This window comes from Struthio camelus, chromosome 5, assembly GCF_040807025.1.
Source record: "Struthio camelus isolate bStrCam1 chromosome 5, bStrCam1.hap1, whole genome shotgun sequence".
Classification (NCBI taxonomy): domain Eukaryota; kingdom Metazoa; phylum Chordata; class Aves; order Struthioniformes; family Struthionidae; genus Struthio; species Struthio camelus.
In genome coordinates, this window is record NC_090946.1 from 21,300,485 (window position 1) to 21,314,382 (window position 13,898).

The 13,898-nt window shown below is 40.2% G+C and overlaps 1 protein-coding gene across 19 annotated transcripts in view; it reads left to right on the top strand.

Annotated features, from left to right (window-relative positions):
• SOX6 (SRY-box transcription factor 6) overlaps positions 1-13,898 on the top strand; it is a 380,365-nt gene that overhangs the window by 284,718 nt on the left and 81,749 nt on the right. For all 19 annotated transcript variants that reach the window (XM_068944941.1, XM_068944948.1, XM_068944953.1 and 16 more), the window contains one exon: positions 6,196-6,275. In XM_068944941.1, coding sequence (XP_068801042.1) covers positions 6,196-6,275 — 80 coding nt within the window. The remainder of the gene's footprint in view (positions 1-6,195; positions 6,276-13,898) is intronic.

The following is a 13,898-nucleotide window of genomic DNA, read 5'->3' on the forward strand; positions in this document are numbered from 1 at the left end:
AAGCATGAGTTTTGACAGTGCCAGTTTTCCTTGGCATTCAGAAAATACAGTAAGATGGATTTCAATAATGTGGAACTGGGCACCTTTGAAACCCTGTCTGTGTCATTTGGGGAATGTCCAGTGATCGTATGCACACAGTCATTTATTTGCTTTGTCTGCAAAAGGGGCTAGATGTTAGCCAGCTCCAGCTTGTAAGCACAGAATATCAGCGTTCATGTGCTGCTATAGCCAGGATAAAAAGTCCTGCCGTGGAGCACAAGTGGGGGTATGATTATCTGTACGTGTCCATGCAGGTGTATCTTCGTTGGCTAAGTGGGGAAGAAGCTGTTGGCTGTTTAGCTTGATGCCAAGATTGGAAGCTACTGAGTGCTGTTGCAAATCTGCCATTAAACTTTATGCCTTTCAGTAAGAAAATGGCCGTTCCTAAAACAAGCTACACTAGGTCATGCCTTTAATGGAAGGTCCTCTTGAGGCGAGGAGGATTTAGGATCAGGAACCCTATGAGAACAGGCAATCTTGACGCCTGAACTCCTGGGCTCAGAAGTGACATAATGTAGAGAAATTCTAGGAATGGTTGAAACACTGCTAAAATTTCTATTAAAGTAAGTCTTACAGGATAGAGCTTCCTGTTACCTGGCAGGATCCATAACGCTAGGTGACTGCAGCCCTCTCTCCCTTATTTTGGAGCTATAGCAGATGAAGCAGTTAGCAAGCACTGATGACAAGTAATAATTACATTTAAAAAAAAAAATCCCCAAAGTCCCATGCTTCCTTATGTATCTCAAAGTCATGTAATATAATTTTCCGGCATGGTAAGTACTAATTGAGAAATCAGAGCTGCATAGACCACCTAATTAATTTTTTATACATATTTCAGTATTTATACTGTATACTGGATTAATTAGAACTTTAGGGCGCTGTGCATCTCAAATGACTGTTGTGACTATTGACCTGCAGGCGCTTGACGAGCCTTGCAGGATACCTGGTTGTGGGGGTCGCCCCTTATTCCAGCGGGAAGCTGCGAGCGGCAGCTGGTAGGGAGCTAATACTTACCCAGAGATGCCACACAGTTAATAGCATTATTTTGCATTCCAAGTAGAGCAGAGCAACTACTCTGGTTTTCTGACTGTGACCACTCTACTTACTAGTTGGAACTGGTGGATAACAGAAGTACCATTATACCTGTTCTCCCAGTGTGAATTGCCCTTCACTTAACCAGCCACATGCATCCAGGAAAAGTCAGTGGGTTGGAGTACTCTTGAAAATGATTAGCCTGTCCCCATTAGCGCACTGGGTCCAGAGGGGTTGTTGTTTTCCAGCTGGTGAGTGGGACAAGGAAGGAAGACAGTTTCCCCCTCCATCTTGCAGTGCCTAAAGTATTACTTCCTTCAAGTTTTGGGACTACGAGTAACCAAAGAAGAACAATGATGGCAGAGTAAAGGTATGGATGAACGCTGCGTGGCAGCCAGACGGTTCTCTGAGCAGCAAAGCCGCTACCTGCGGAGAGTGGGAGGGCCGTTCTCCATGCGGTCTGCCTAACAGCAGTCCGCGTGACTTGGAAACCAATGATCAGTTTTCCTGAATAGTCTTCTGAAAATATTCTATGTTATGACAGTTCTTTACCAGATGTGGAAAGTGTCAATGAAACAGAATAGAAAAAATATAGACCTTGAGGTATGGAGAGTGTGATCCCTGATTCAGAGGATTTTTTTTTTAGAGTGATACGCTGCAGTGTATTTCACGGTGTTTATTCATATTTCATGTATAGACCATGATTAGAATGATGGAGAAATAACCTCCATCTCCCTATCCAGGTCATTCTCTTTGAGACACAAAAATAACGATAGATTTTGCTCTGCTGATAATATGAGGAAATACGAAAATGGAGACTGTTTTCCTAGGTCAGTGGCAAAAAAAAGTGAGAAATGAAGATAAAGTTTTGGCCTGGTTCTGTTCTTGCTTGCAGTGGGGTGAATCAACAGTAACTCCTTTAAAATCGAGGACGATAAGCATATAAAAGCACAACAAATGAAATTGTCAGGCTCATTGTTATCAGACTGGACCTTAGGATTTTCCAATACTGTGAAATATATATCATAAGGCCCACTTAAAGTCGTTGATTAGCATAGCTAATCTACATGACTCGAATGTCCTGGCTTTTACTGATACCCATCTTTGTTGTTTCCGTTTGGAACAGTCCTTTCAGAAGTTTTTCCTAAAGCAGTGAGGAACTTTGTTGTATATAGCACAGTATTCTATTTTCAGTAAGCTGCCGTTCCTTTTGCCAGGAAAGAGCAGAAAGCGTACATCAAATCAACTGTGTACTGAGTTCGCTGCGTATCTTTGTATGGTGGAGGTGCTGTGTGAGTCTCATTTCTAAAGGAAGTTCCCCAGGACTGAGTTAAAATCTGTCGTGTGTTCCCTCTTGGGCTTAGCTGGTCGGAACAAGGAATCAGTAACCTCAGGATGCAGTGCAGCAATCCACATGTGCCTCAGTTTTAAAAGCTGAGGTAACAGCTGGAACTGGTAGTAGGCAGCTGAATATTTTCAACTGCAATTTCCACCAAAGTTAGTGCTTTTTCCAGAGGCAGACAATTGCTAGTGCAGCTGAGTTTGCTGAGCATGAGGCGCTCAGAGAGGCACTGCTGTGGTCGCCCTTGTCCCAAACACAGCCAGGAGAACTGAAATAGCATCACCGGAGAGAGCAGATTCTCCATGATATCTCTTTGGCCTATTACTTTTATTACCATCTTCCTTGATCCTGATGTCCGTGCACAAAACAACCCCTCATGTCCTGTGCAGGAATATTACAGGCATGGGCATCTCTTGTGTCAGCGTGATGTATCCTGACAACAGCATGAGTAGAGGTGTGCTCTCCTCGGTCTGCTCATTCTGCCTTGGGAAGGTCAGTTGCCAGATACAAGATCCACTAAGCCTCTTCCGACTGTTTGCTGTTATTCTGTGATTACACACGGAAAGTGTGCAAGTGGCAACTTGAGCGCCCAGTGTGAGGGGACAGATTTTAAGTTACAATCCCGAAGTGGAGAGACTATCATCAAGCAGAAAGCTCTGTGAGTGAGATGAGGAGAGTCAGTTTATGTCTTACGGTTGGGTTTCAGAAAAGATGAGTGGCAAAACCAGCACCTTCCCCTAACCGGCGTTTTACTAGAGTTGTGTCATCTTTTCGCTGGGCTCCCTTTTTCTCACAGATCACCTCAATCTGGACAGTAAATCCATACTTCCTATGAATAAAATCCACTAAGCTGCTTTGCTTCATGCAAGACAAACAGAGAAACATTTGCGTTATTTCAAGGTAGAGGAGCATGGTACAATTGTTTGTGGCCTTTATTCGTTTGGAAATGTTGCCCAACCTGAGAAATGAAACAGAAGGCATGCTTTTCCATGGTTTGTAAACACCAATTTATATATAACGATCAACACAGCAACAAGATTGAAGAGCTCAGTTTGCAAAACAGGCAGATTTTCTTCTGTCAGCAGTCTTCTCCCTCCTGGTTATCAGAGGCCAGCGCGCACCAGTACCTGAAGCAGACCTGTTTGAACACGTTTTGTCTTCCTTTGTACGAAAGCAGAAGAATGGATCTGCACGCAAGCATTCCAGATAGAGAAACAAATTTGAAAAAAATTGCTACAATACGTTGACTGATTTCTTGCCAAAACAGCTACCGAGAAGCTTCTTGATCCATTCTTGTACTGAGAAAATTAGAGGGGGGAAATATGTACCTTCTGTAATTAAAAATTAAAACCAGTCTGTTCCCTGCATGCAGAGTTTCCTCAAGGGAGAACAAGAAGTACCTTTGCTCTGCTTTCTGCTTGGTGTCAGCAAAATATTCCCTAGCTAAAAGAGTATTAATTTTTGTTCTCAGCATAATGGTATTGTTAACACACCAGGACTTAACCATAATTCAAGGTGTTAAAATGAGAGAAAAAAGAAGGAGCAGTATTATGTTTTAATAATATAGAAATGGCATAAATATAAAATTATACTTTCCCTTTACAAAAGAAAGAACTGTAGCCAGCAGGTGAGCAAGAGAACACTACAGGGTGTGGCAGAGAAATTATTAAATTAACTGTGAAGCCAAAACCTGTGTGTGTGTGTGTGTGTGCGCGTGTGCCTGTATAAAATATCCGGCTATTTCAAGCTATAGAAGCATGACAGCTGTGAAAAAGGAGTGCCACAGGGAATTCTTTTAGAGTTTGATTTTTTTTAAAAATATGTTTGACATGGAAAATGTTTTAGTACAAATAAAGCAACTGGTATTGAACTTGAAAAGTGTATGTGGAGGGGGAGGGAGGAAGAGGAGATTGCTGTGTGGAACAGGAATGAATAATTCATGATATTTAAAGAAAGAATGCCTCCGAAATGTTCTGCAAGGCAGTCCATGCTGATAACTCGGATGGTTATTTTCCCCCCCATTTAAGGCATCATTAATTCAACATCTTTGTGATTTTTTTAAAACCTTGTAAGATATTTGTGAAAGAAACATTATTTAACTTAGATTAGGATCTTACTTATTCAGATAATTTCATATAAATATCAAAGAGATGAGTAGAATTATTTAACCATAAAAAGACAGCTTTAGTACTATAAGAAAAGAATTTAGGGTTTTATGTTGCCTTTTTTAAGGGAAAAAAAAAAAACCAACATCTTTGCAAACCAAAATCAACCTCATGGAAGGGGGAAAATAAGAGGAGATATTTTGAACATTACTCCATAGGACACCAGTACAATATAGTGTTAGTGAATGCATTGTAGCAGAGCTTCATATGCAATCAGAAGCCAATTGTTACTGGACTGTGTACAAGCACATACTGTGCTCAATGGTCTGATGAGGTATTATGGATATGATGCAAAGAGACCTTGTGGATTAGAAATGTACAATTTATTAAAAAAGTGGAACAACTGAACATTTAAACTGCGCTGAATACAATAGCACTTCAGGTGGTAAATAGGGAGAATTCTGAGGAACTGAGTGATTGCAAAGACTTCAGGAATTGTGTTTTATTTGAAGGGGTTGACAACAAATCTAACTCTTGCAATGTCCTGATTATACTATTTTGGATTTCTGTATTTTCCCTCACTATGAGTCTGCTTTCAATGTGGGAAAATTCACACAAAACAGACTTCTTACAAATCTCAAAAATGTGCAGAAGAGCAGCCTATTAAAATGTAGCCTACAGATAGTACATAACACTGACTTTAAATAAGAAGCTTGAGTCAAAGCGATACGCCATAAAATCCTAGTTATTGTGTAATTTATCCATCGCTTTATTAATCTTCATACTGCAGATTGCACTGTTAAGCTGTTCCAGCATTCCCTCATTGTTTACATTGACTAAGAGTCTTAATGGCACCGTATGACATGTTGTTGCTGTGGCTCGGAAGTGGCAGGACCCATAGATGCTATGAAATATGAAGTTGCAGTACTTCTTTTAGATCAGTAGTATTTTTTATTTTCCAGAGTATTCATTGTCCTCTCGATGCAGAAGGTACATATTTTTCCTTACTAGTGAACAGAACACAGAAATTTTAGGTTTCCTAACCTTTCAACTTGAGCAGGGCCCAGGGTCTAAGCAATAGACAAAATTATATTTCAGGCTGTTTTTAAAAGTGCTTGAATTTTACTTTTGTCTGTGGCTACCTGAAGGGAATGGTCACAAGACAGAAAACCTCAAAGCAAAAACAGAAAAAACAACCTCGACCTGTGCTGATAGGTAGCTTGCCCAGGAAAAAGCCACCTGATACTGAAAAGAAATCGTCCTGCGTTGTCGGGGCTGCCTTTTCCCAGATTAGAACATACTTATGCTCTTTTGAGCAACACCCAGCAGCAACTATTTTTTTCCTGCTGGGAATCACCAGGGTTTCCTAAGGTATCTCGTCTGTGTGTCTAAGCCCCGTTTTGTGCCCAAGTTCCCGTGCTGGACTGGAACGTTGCTTCGGCAACTGCAAATTGGGAGTATCACGTTTAAGTTTTGCCAGTTTGCCTACCAGCTATCTGCTAACAAAAAGTTCCAGGGGAGCATGGCAAGCCCGTGCCCAGCTAAGCCTTTTGTTTTTGCAGATGTTTAGGCTTAGAGGAGTGCTGGAGAGCCCCGGCAGTGCTGGGGCCCTGTTTGCGCTTGTCGGCTGCTCTTCTGCGCTCATTGTCTGAACCTGCGTGCATTGTTCTCCGACAGGTGAGAACTACCCGGTGCAGTTCATTCCTTCTACGATGGCAGCTGCCGCTGCTTCTGGACTCAGCCCTCTGCAGCTCCAGGTATGTGCCAGAACAAAAAAATGTGGGACGCCAGCCAACGTTTTAGGGGGAAACTGTGAGCCAGCTGTATGCTAAATAATAGTCTGAATGTTAAATAATTTTTTGAGCACAGCCCAGGAGGATTAACACCTTGTGTACTTACGGCACTGCAAATACAGCAGTGTGCCGCCAGCCTTGATACTGTGAGTGGAAAACTTTATACTGTGAATTTTGTATCAGTGGAGTTAATGGTATTTTTTTAATTATATAACCAGTTGTCAGGAGATATGTTCAGAGATCCTTTTCCACTTCATTTTCATTTAGTCTTTTCCCTCTAGCTGTACTACGCTACCTTTAGTCGGGGCCGTGAGTAAATGTGTGTTATTAGGTTTTTTCCTTTTTCTCAGACAGTGTGGTGCTGACAATACAATAAATTGCAAACTCTCTTAGCTTCTGTATTTAGGTAATCTTAACCTTTCCATGCATTAAGCTGGTCAGATGCCAAGCACGGTCAGGAGCCTTGGTTTGGTCGTTTATTTATTTTTGGCATATAGAGAACCAAATGTTGTGAAAGAATGATTTATGTGCCATATTATTAGCTAGCTTTTTGTGGCAAGAAGTTTTTAATTTCACAAGAAAAGACACAACAATGTCATAAATAATGAAGAAGCAGTCATAAGCTTTCAGAGTTAAAATGTGTGGAAAGCAAGTGACAGTGAACATGAGAGGAAAAACCATTAAAGATGCATGTAACTATTTGCAAGCAAACCTTTGAAATCCCTGTTTGAGTTAGATTAGGGTTAGTTTCAGATACTTAATATGGATAAATTGTGCCTAAAGTAGCAAAGAACTGCCATATTAATACCAAAATATCTATTTCACTTACCCTTCTGCAATTCTGTCATTTTCCAAGGGGAGCCAAGCAAGTTAAAACTTCTCTAGTCTTTACCCAAAGCGTGTAGCTGGTGTTCCTGCAGAGATAACTTGGGGTAAGCGTAAACAGGAGCAGAACTCACTGTTCAGTGGTAGTCCAGAACTGGCTAAAAAGACTCCTTGAGCCTACAGCTAAGCGAACCTAGACTCACAACCTGGACAGATAGCATCTTGACACTTGCAGAGAAAGAGATCCCAAAAATACTTTTGGGGGACGTTAATATTAAGACTATATCTTAGACATCTCCAAGCTTAAAACCAAGGGGAGTCTTTCAGAAGGAACAATTGCAGGTACCCAGTTTCACTCCTTTGAAAATCTGTGTTTGAACACCTACTGAAGTTCTGTTAGCTTTAGTTGGGAAAATACTTCAGGAATCATCTTTGTGAACAGAGAGGTGATTTTGGCTACCTTTGAAGCGCAACACAACAAAGAGTAAACCTACACAGGACTGTAGGGCAGGAGAGGATAAAGACTATTCAACTGCTGCAGAAACAATGTGTAAAACAGACGTTCTCAGTTCTTTTACAAGAACCAGTTGTAGCTAGGACTCACAAAGCTATTTGCATATCAGCCCTGTTTTCAAATTATAAAATCATTTTATTAATTTGCAGAAATGACTGGCAAAGCTGTTATAAACCACTAGTACAGTTACAGAGCAAAGAAAACAACCAACAAAGTGTTGCAAATAAATTGAGAAACGTTTGAGTGTTTGAAGGGCCAGATTTTCTCTTCAGATATATTTATTTTAAAATGTTTTTTTCTTTGTTTCCCATCTTTTTATTTTATTTGAATATCACCTTTGTGAATTTTCAAAACCTTTATAACGACCGTGTCGTGGGTGTAACACCTAAGTAGTACTTTGGCCTTGAGTTGCTACCAGCTTATCTGATTGTCAAATTGGCTGGACTGAATTATATTTATTCCTAGTATTAATTTTCTCTTTGTGTAATTTCTCTCAATGCTCCCTAAAAGCACACTTTATTGGGGTGTGTTTGAGGAAAGAAATTTGGTGTTATACCTGATGCATCAGGAGGACTATTAGGGGAGTAGCCTTTCAGCTCGTTTTCCATCTTTGCTTCCCTTACACGTTCTTTCTCCTGCTCCCTTTCTTCCGTGCGCTCCACCCACTTATTTATTTACGCGATTCCTGTGACCATGGAGTCTGAGCATTTCCCAACTGCTTGTAAATACTGATCACAGAAATAATCTCTGCTCCTCTCAGCCAGTGGGAGAAATAGCTAATTCATCTGCAGGTTTAGTTCTGTTTCTACGTGTATGTGTGTGTATGATATCTATGGTTGAAGAACTTGGTGAGGGAAAACTATTTCCAACAAAAAAGTTTTGCGTTAGCTGTAACCGTTTCAACTTTACCCTTGCATTCTTATTTCTTGCAAAACTATATTCCATAAACCATATCCAGCTTCCGTGAAAATTCTCTCTTGGCTTCAGACTTTTAATCTCTGCTCTTTTTTCGCTTATGTTGTTAGGGATGTCCACGCTTCAGGTAGGAGGTAGCAGCAGTTTTGTATTTGCCATCTTTCTGTGTGTCAGGATAGCTTGTGTGGAAGCTGTCACTCCAATAGCCCAGAGAACAATTTATTTCCAGCTGCATCACGTGACAATGACAATTGTTCCACAGAGAATGTTTCTCCATGGGAAATTTATAATTAATGACTTGCCAATTTTATTGAAGCTATTGAGCAAATTGGTATCAAAATGCATTTTCTCTGGATTGCATGTCTGTGGTTTACCAGTGGGTTATGTATCACCTAGAGTAAAGAAACGTGTATTGAAATCACATCTGCTAATCTCTCGAGTAACTAGTTTCAGTCTCGGGGGCCTCGCATACAATGAAATTAAAACATTCTCCTTCAACAACAGAGCTGAGTAAAGAAGCTAAATTTTGACCCATCCACTCTTAATATTTTGCGGCACATTGATTAGCTAGCATATTGATTAGCTAGCAGTAAAACACCGTAAATATTTGGATATAGCTTTGAATATCCTGAAAGAAAGTTGTAATTACCACATGTTGATGCGAGTCTGTGTTCCTGAAGCGGTGGCGTGCTGTTTGGGTTAACTTTAGGTAACATGTCAGTAATTTTCCCTTTGCTCCTCTGTTTTTATCGCCTCCTCCTCTGGAGTTTCTCTCCTTCCCCATTTTCCTGAATTTTATCCCTACCTTTCAGATGTTTAGCTGACTCGAGATAGGCGTGCGCGGTAGTCTTGCTGAAAGAGTGAGCTGGCTCATGCAATGGATTTTCTCAACTTTCGTGGTGCTAGTAGTAGTAATCTAGTTCCTGCGAAGTCCTGTGGTGGCTGAGTTGGCACGTAGCTGTCCCCACTTTAAAACAAGGAATGTTACTGCATGCTCTTTATTGTTTAAAAATCTGCTTTCATTCTTATATATTTCTATAAAGCAGTTTATGTAATAAATAAGGCAATGTCGCAACTCTCAACCACCGCTGATAAACTGTTGATAGAAGTGGAAGCAGTACAATGATGCTAGCTGGAGTTATTCCTAAACAAAGTGAGCTCAAGGAAAAAAAGCAAAACAGAAAAGCTTTAGTTCATAACTTTTTCCCCAAACTATTTGTGTAATTTGTCCTTTGAAATTTATCGCTTATAACACTAATGAACCTTGGCAAGTCTTAACTATACTTGCAGCTGTGTTCTTGAAGCCTGAAGTTTTTATAATCCATTAAAAAAATTTAAATATTAACTAAACACATACTTGTCTCTTCCTATTCTCCCCTCCCACCTCATCCTACTCCTCCGTTCTCTCTTCTAATTGCAGACAAAGTAAATGACCTTTTGTTATACCGCTGGGTGCGGATCCAGTGCGCTGCTGAAGCATTGCATAGCCTGCCTCAGGGGCACAATATTAGTCGAGTGAAGGCCAAAGAATGCTATTTTTAGTTGAACAGTTCAGCAGATGGAGGCATGAATACTCATATATCTGAAGGTTGAGGGGTTTGAACCATTAATTTTGATAATGTATTTAACCCTGGGAACAATCAGAAACTGTAACTCTAAGGTTACAATGCTTTTGACCTTTAGAGAACAGAGGGCACTCAGTACAGTAAACAATATATTACATTTCTACTTATTCCAATTCTCTCACACATATAAATTTCAGGACACAGTTGACATTTGCTTTCCTCAGCTATTTTAGTGCTGGTCCTTAAAGTAAGTCAAGAAGAATGTGCAGGAAAGAGGCCAATGTTATGCGACAGTCATGTAAATATGGCCTTTAAATAGCTAAGATGTTAAATGTGGCCTTTTATGAAGAAATATTATTCTCAGGAACGAGAATCTTGGTGACTTATTATTCCAATGAAAAAGTTGTTTTAGTGGACTGCATCTCTTTATGGAGTTTCCTTTATAAGTTGTAACCTTAAAGCAATTTTTTAGTGGGGCTAATGCAATCTGATAGTGATAGCTTACACTGGAGGTGATTTGGTCCCACTCTGGTACCACATCATGCAAAGCGATGTACCTGCCTTATGTCTTATTAAATGATGCATGCTCCTCTTCAACAAATATAGCAGTTAAATATCACGCAGCTTAAGTATTTCTAATTAAAATATCTCCATGTGTCAGCATATTGGTAATGTATTATTTTAATCCATTTATTTTGTTTATGAAACAGTGACATATGTTTAGATTGTGAAATATATGAGCCTTAAAAATCACTTTATTGAAGAAAATTAATTTCTACAATGCTGTCTCAGTAATGTGTTCACTCACCCAGTCAGTCACTGGCAAGGCTGCCAGTCTTAATGTTGGTTAGACACAGTTTAACAGCTTTATCTGACATAACACTCTCGGATGTAGGCAATAATATTTTTTTCAAATGCAAAAACCATGTGGTTGTCCTTTCTTTTTTTTAACACAGTGAAGAATAGGGATTGGGTAAATGTGAAAGAGATTTGGTGAGACCAATCAAAATTAAAAACAGCTAGTTACCTTTTCAAAGTTAGACACTGTAATTTGTTTGTCAGCGGGTAGATGTTTGGGTCAGCACTGTGAGTGAGTGACTGTCAGCAGGAATTCCTACACGACAAGTAATTTCCCTCAATGTATTACTGACAGATTGCTCACTTCTTCGAATCACTAGAGAAAACAAACTTAATATTGTTACAGGCAGAGTTTCTGTCTTCATTAGCCTTATAGAATGATTTTATGTAGCATTCAAAGACTACTGAGCTCGAGGTGGGCATATTTTAACAGAATGTTCCTTATTATGATACAGTGAGTAGTGGCCTAAATTAAGGGAATGGTATGTGCAAATTTCAGAATATGGAAGTAGGAATTTAAATATTTTGGTCTTTTTCTTATATAGAAATGTAGATGGTAGCAGAGGAAGGAAAGAGGTTAAAAGAAGATTTTATTAGGGCTCTGAGAGACCAAGCAAGCCCTTTAATGAAAATAAAATTAAAATTATGCCAAGCCTGCAATCCTTGCGAAAATTTAATTAAAATCAATGAAATAGTTATACTTGTTCCCGTTTTCTACTTGAATGTTTATGTCTCGGAATGTAATATCTGTGTTATCAAATTGAATTATTTCAGTGGCAATATCAATGAAAATGATGTCACTGAGTCAGTATTTTACTGTATGACCCCCTTTCTTTGCAGAATTTCTTACTCCTACATCTTCTCTTGCTCTTTCTCATCTTCAGCCCTGAGTTATCTGTCCAAATGATTTTCACCAGGAAATGACAGCATATCAAAATTGAGACTTTTTGCAGGAACATACTGATTTTGATGAAAGTGTTGCCAGGAGAATTTTTGTAGCTTCTCCAGTGATGTCATTCCTGGTCAAAATGAGAGGGAATCTCCCTGTTCTCACGTTAGTAAAAACAGACAAACAAAAAAACATTAGCTAGAGTAACTGGCTTGAAACATCAGCATTGCAGCTGCAAGACCCTTTTCTCACCCCCGTAATGACCTGCATCTCCAACGACTACCTTAAACAGCATCTCTTTGTTACTCTCTTTTATTCCTGCTTAATGGAACAGTGTCACAGTATTTAATAAATAAAATACAGGAAAATTTAAGAAAGAGACTGTTTCCATAGTCCAGTGGTTCTAGTGCTTGTCTTGGATGTGGCAAACCGAAGCCTGGTCCCTGGTTAGCCATTTCCTCCACACTGCAGGAAGTACTTTAGCCACTAGCTGTTGCCTAGTTCTCTTTTTCTAGTTTTCCTGTTCCTTTCAGATGACAGACCCCTCCTCTGCTTGGGGAGCTGCTCTTTTCCGGCGTCTGCTCTCTTCTCCCGAGCTGCAAGACTTTTCAGTCAGGCATCTCCCTTCTTTCTGCACCTTTAGATCTTCCCAAGCAGGGCAGCTGCCTTCCAGGTCCTTACGCTCCGTTACAGGGAGAATTTACCGTTAAGATCATAAGCGGCACAGATGCAAACTCACTTATCGGGAAAGTCATATACGTGAAAAGATGTCATCTTTATAACCTGGACGGCAGGAGGTTTCCTGTGTCTCTTTATTCTGTGTCAGCATGGGAGCTGCAGCCCAGCTGACCCGAGGGGGCTGAGCCCCCAGCCTGGACAGGATGTTCTCGCTGCCTTCACCACGCTGCCCCTCGCTGATAGCCCAGACTCTGTTTTAAAATAGTTGTGCTTTGCAAAGCTCCCTCCCAGGGGGGTGTATCTGCTCAGAAGCCAGTAAGAACCAAATAAATTACTGCTGCATGTACTGATAGAGCACTGGAGGCCAGCACTACCAGAGTGTCATCAGGGGACAAGCACATTTCGTAAAGCTCTTTTAGGGTTGTGGCACTCCTTTGGGGGACAGGCTGACTGTGAGGCTGCTTGGAGCTGGCGGTTCGACTCCTTCAAGCGCTCTAGAAATGGATATGGTGTATGCCTTATAGAAAGTAGCTGTAAGTGAGGGTTTTTTTCTGGAAACGTACAGTTCTGATTACCTTAGAGCAAACTTAATTTGACTGCAAATTACAAAAAATAAGGCTTTTTTTTTTTTTTTTCACGTGAAGTTGTTAGCATATTTGGATGTTTAGGAACTTAGCAGCAATCAGATTAAAGACAAAGATGTTTTTCATTAAGCCAGCTCCACCCACAAAGGAAAAATTTGCTTCTGTATTATCATTGCTCCCTCACTAATTGTTACAGAAAGAGAAAACTTAGTAACTCAGCTCTCCTCTGAAGTAAAAGTTGTAAGAATTATGATGGTTGTAGGAGACCTTCTAGGTGTATATACACAGACACACACGGGCATGCACGCTCACAGAAAATGGACAAATTCTCCTAAATTTCATGAGCTGGAAAGATATCATCAGCTGTGTTATTTTCAAGGGTCTCTGATTATAGAAAGAGAATGTTCCCTCCCGCTCTCCCCATTCAGACAAAAAGGGGAATTCATAGGAGACGAGATAGAACTCAACGAATCCATTTGCAGATGCTGCTCTCACTTAGTAGAGCCTTTTTAGATGATGAGATGTGACTGCTGTAGCCTCCTTGCACCCTCTTGGTCTCAGGTGTTGTCCGTATATTTATCCATGGTGCTTTTAGAAACCATTTGATTGAGAAACTAGAAAAGCGTGCTAACTCTTACAAAGTATTGGAATTATCTGTCCATGTTAGACTTGGCATGAAGGCTACATATGGCTGTGGGCACAGCCAAAGGTTTGCAGATCACTCCCAAAATAAAGGGGGAGGGAAGAGCATCTTAAGCA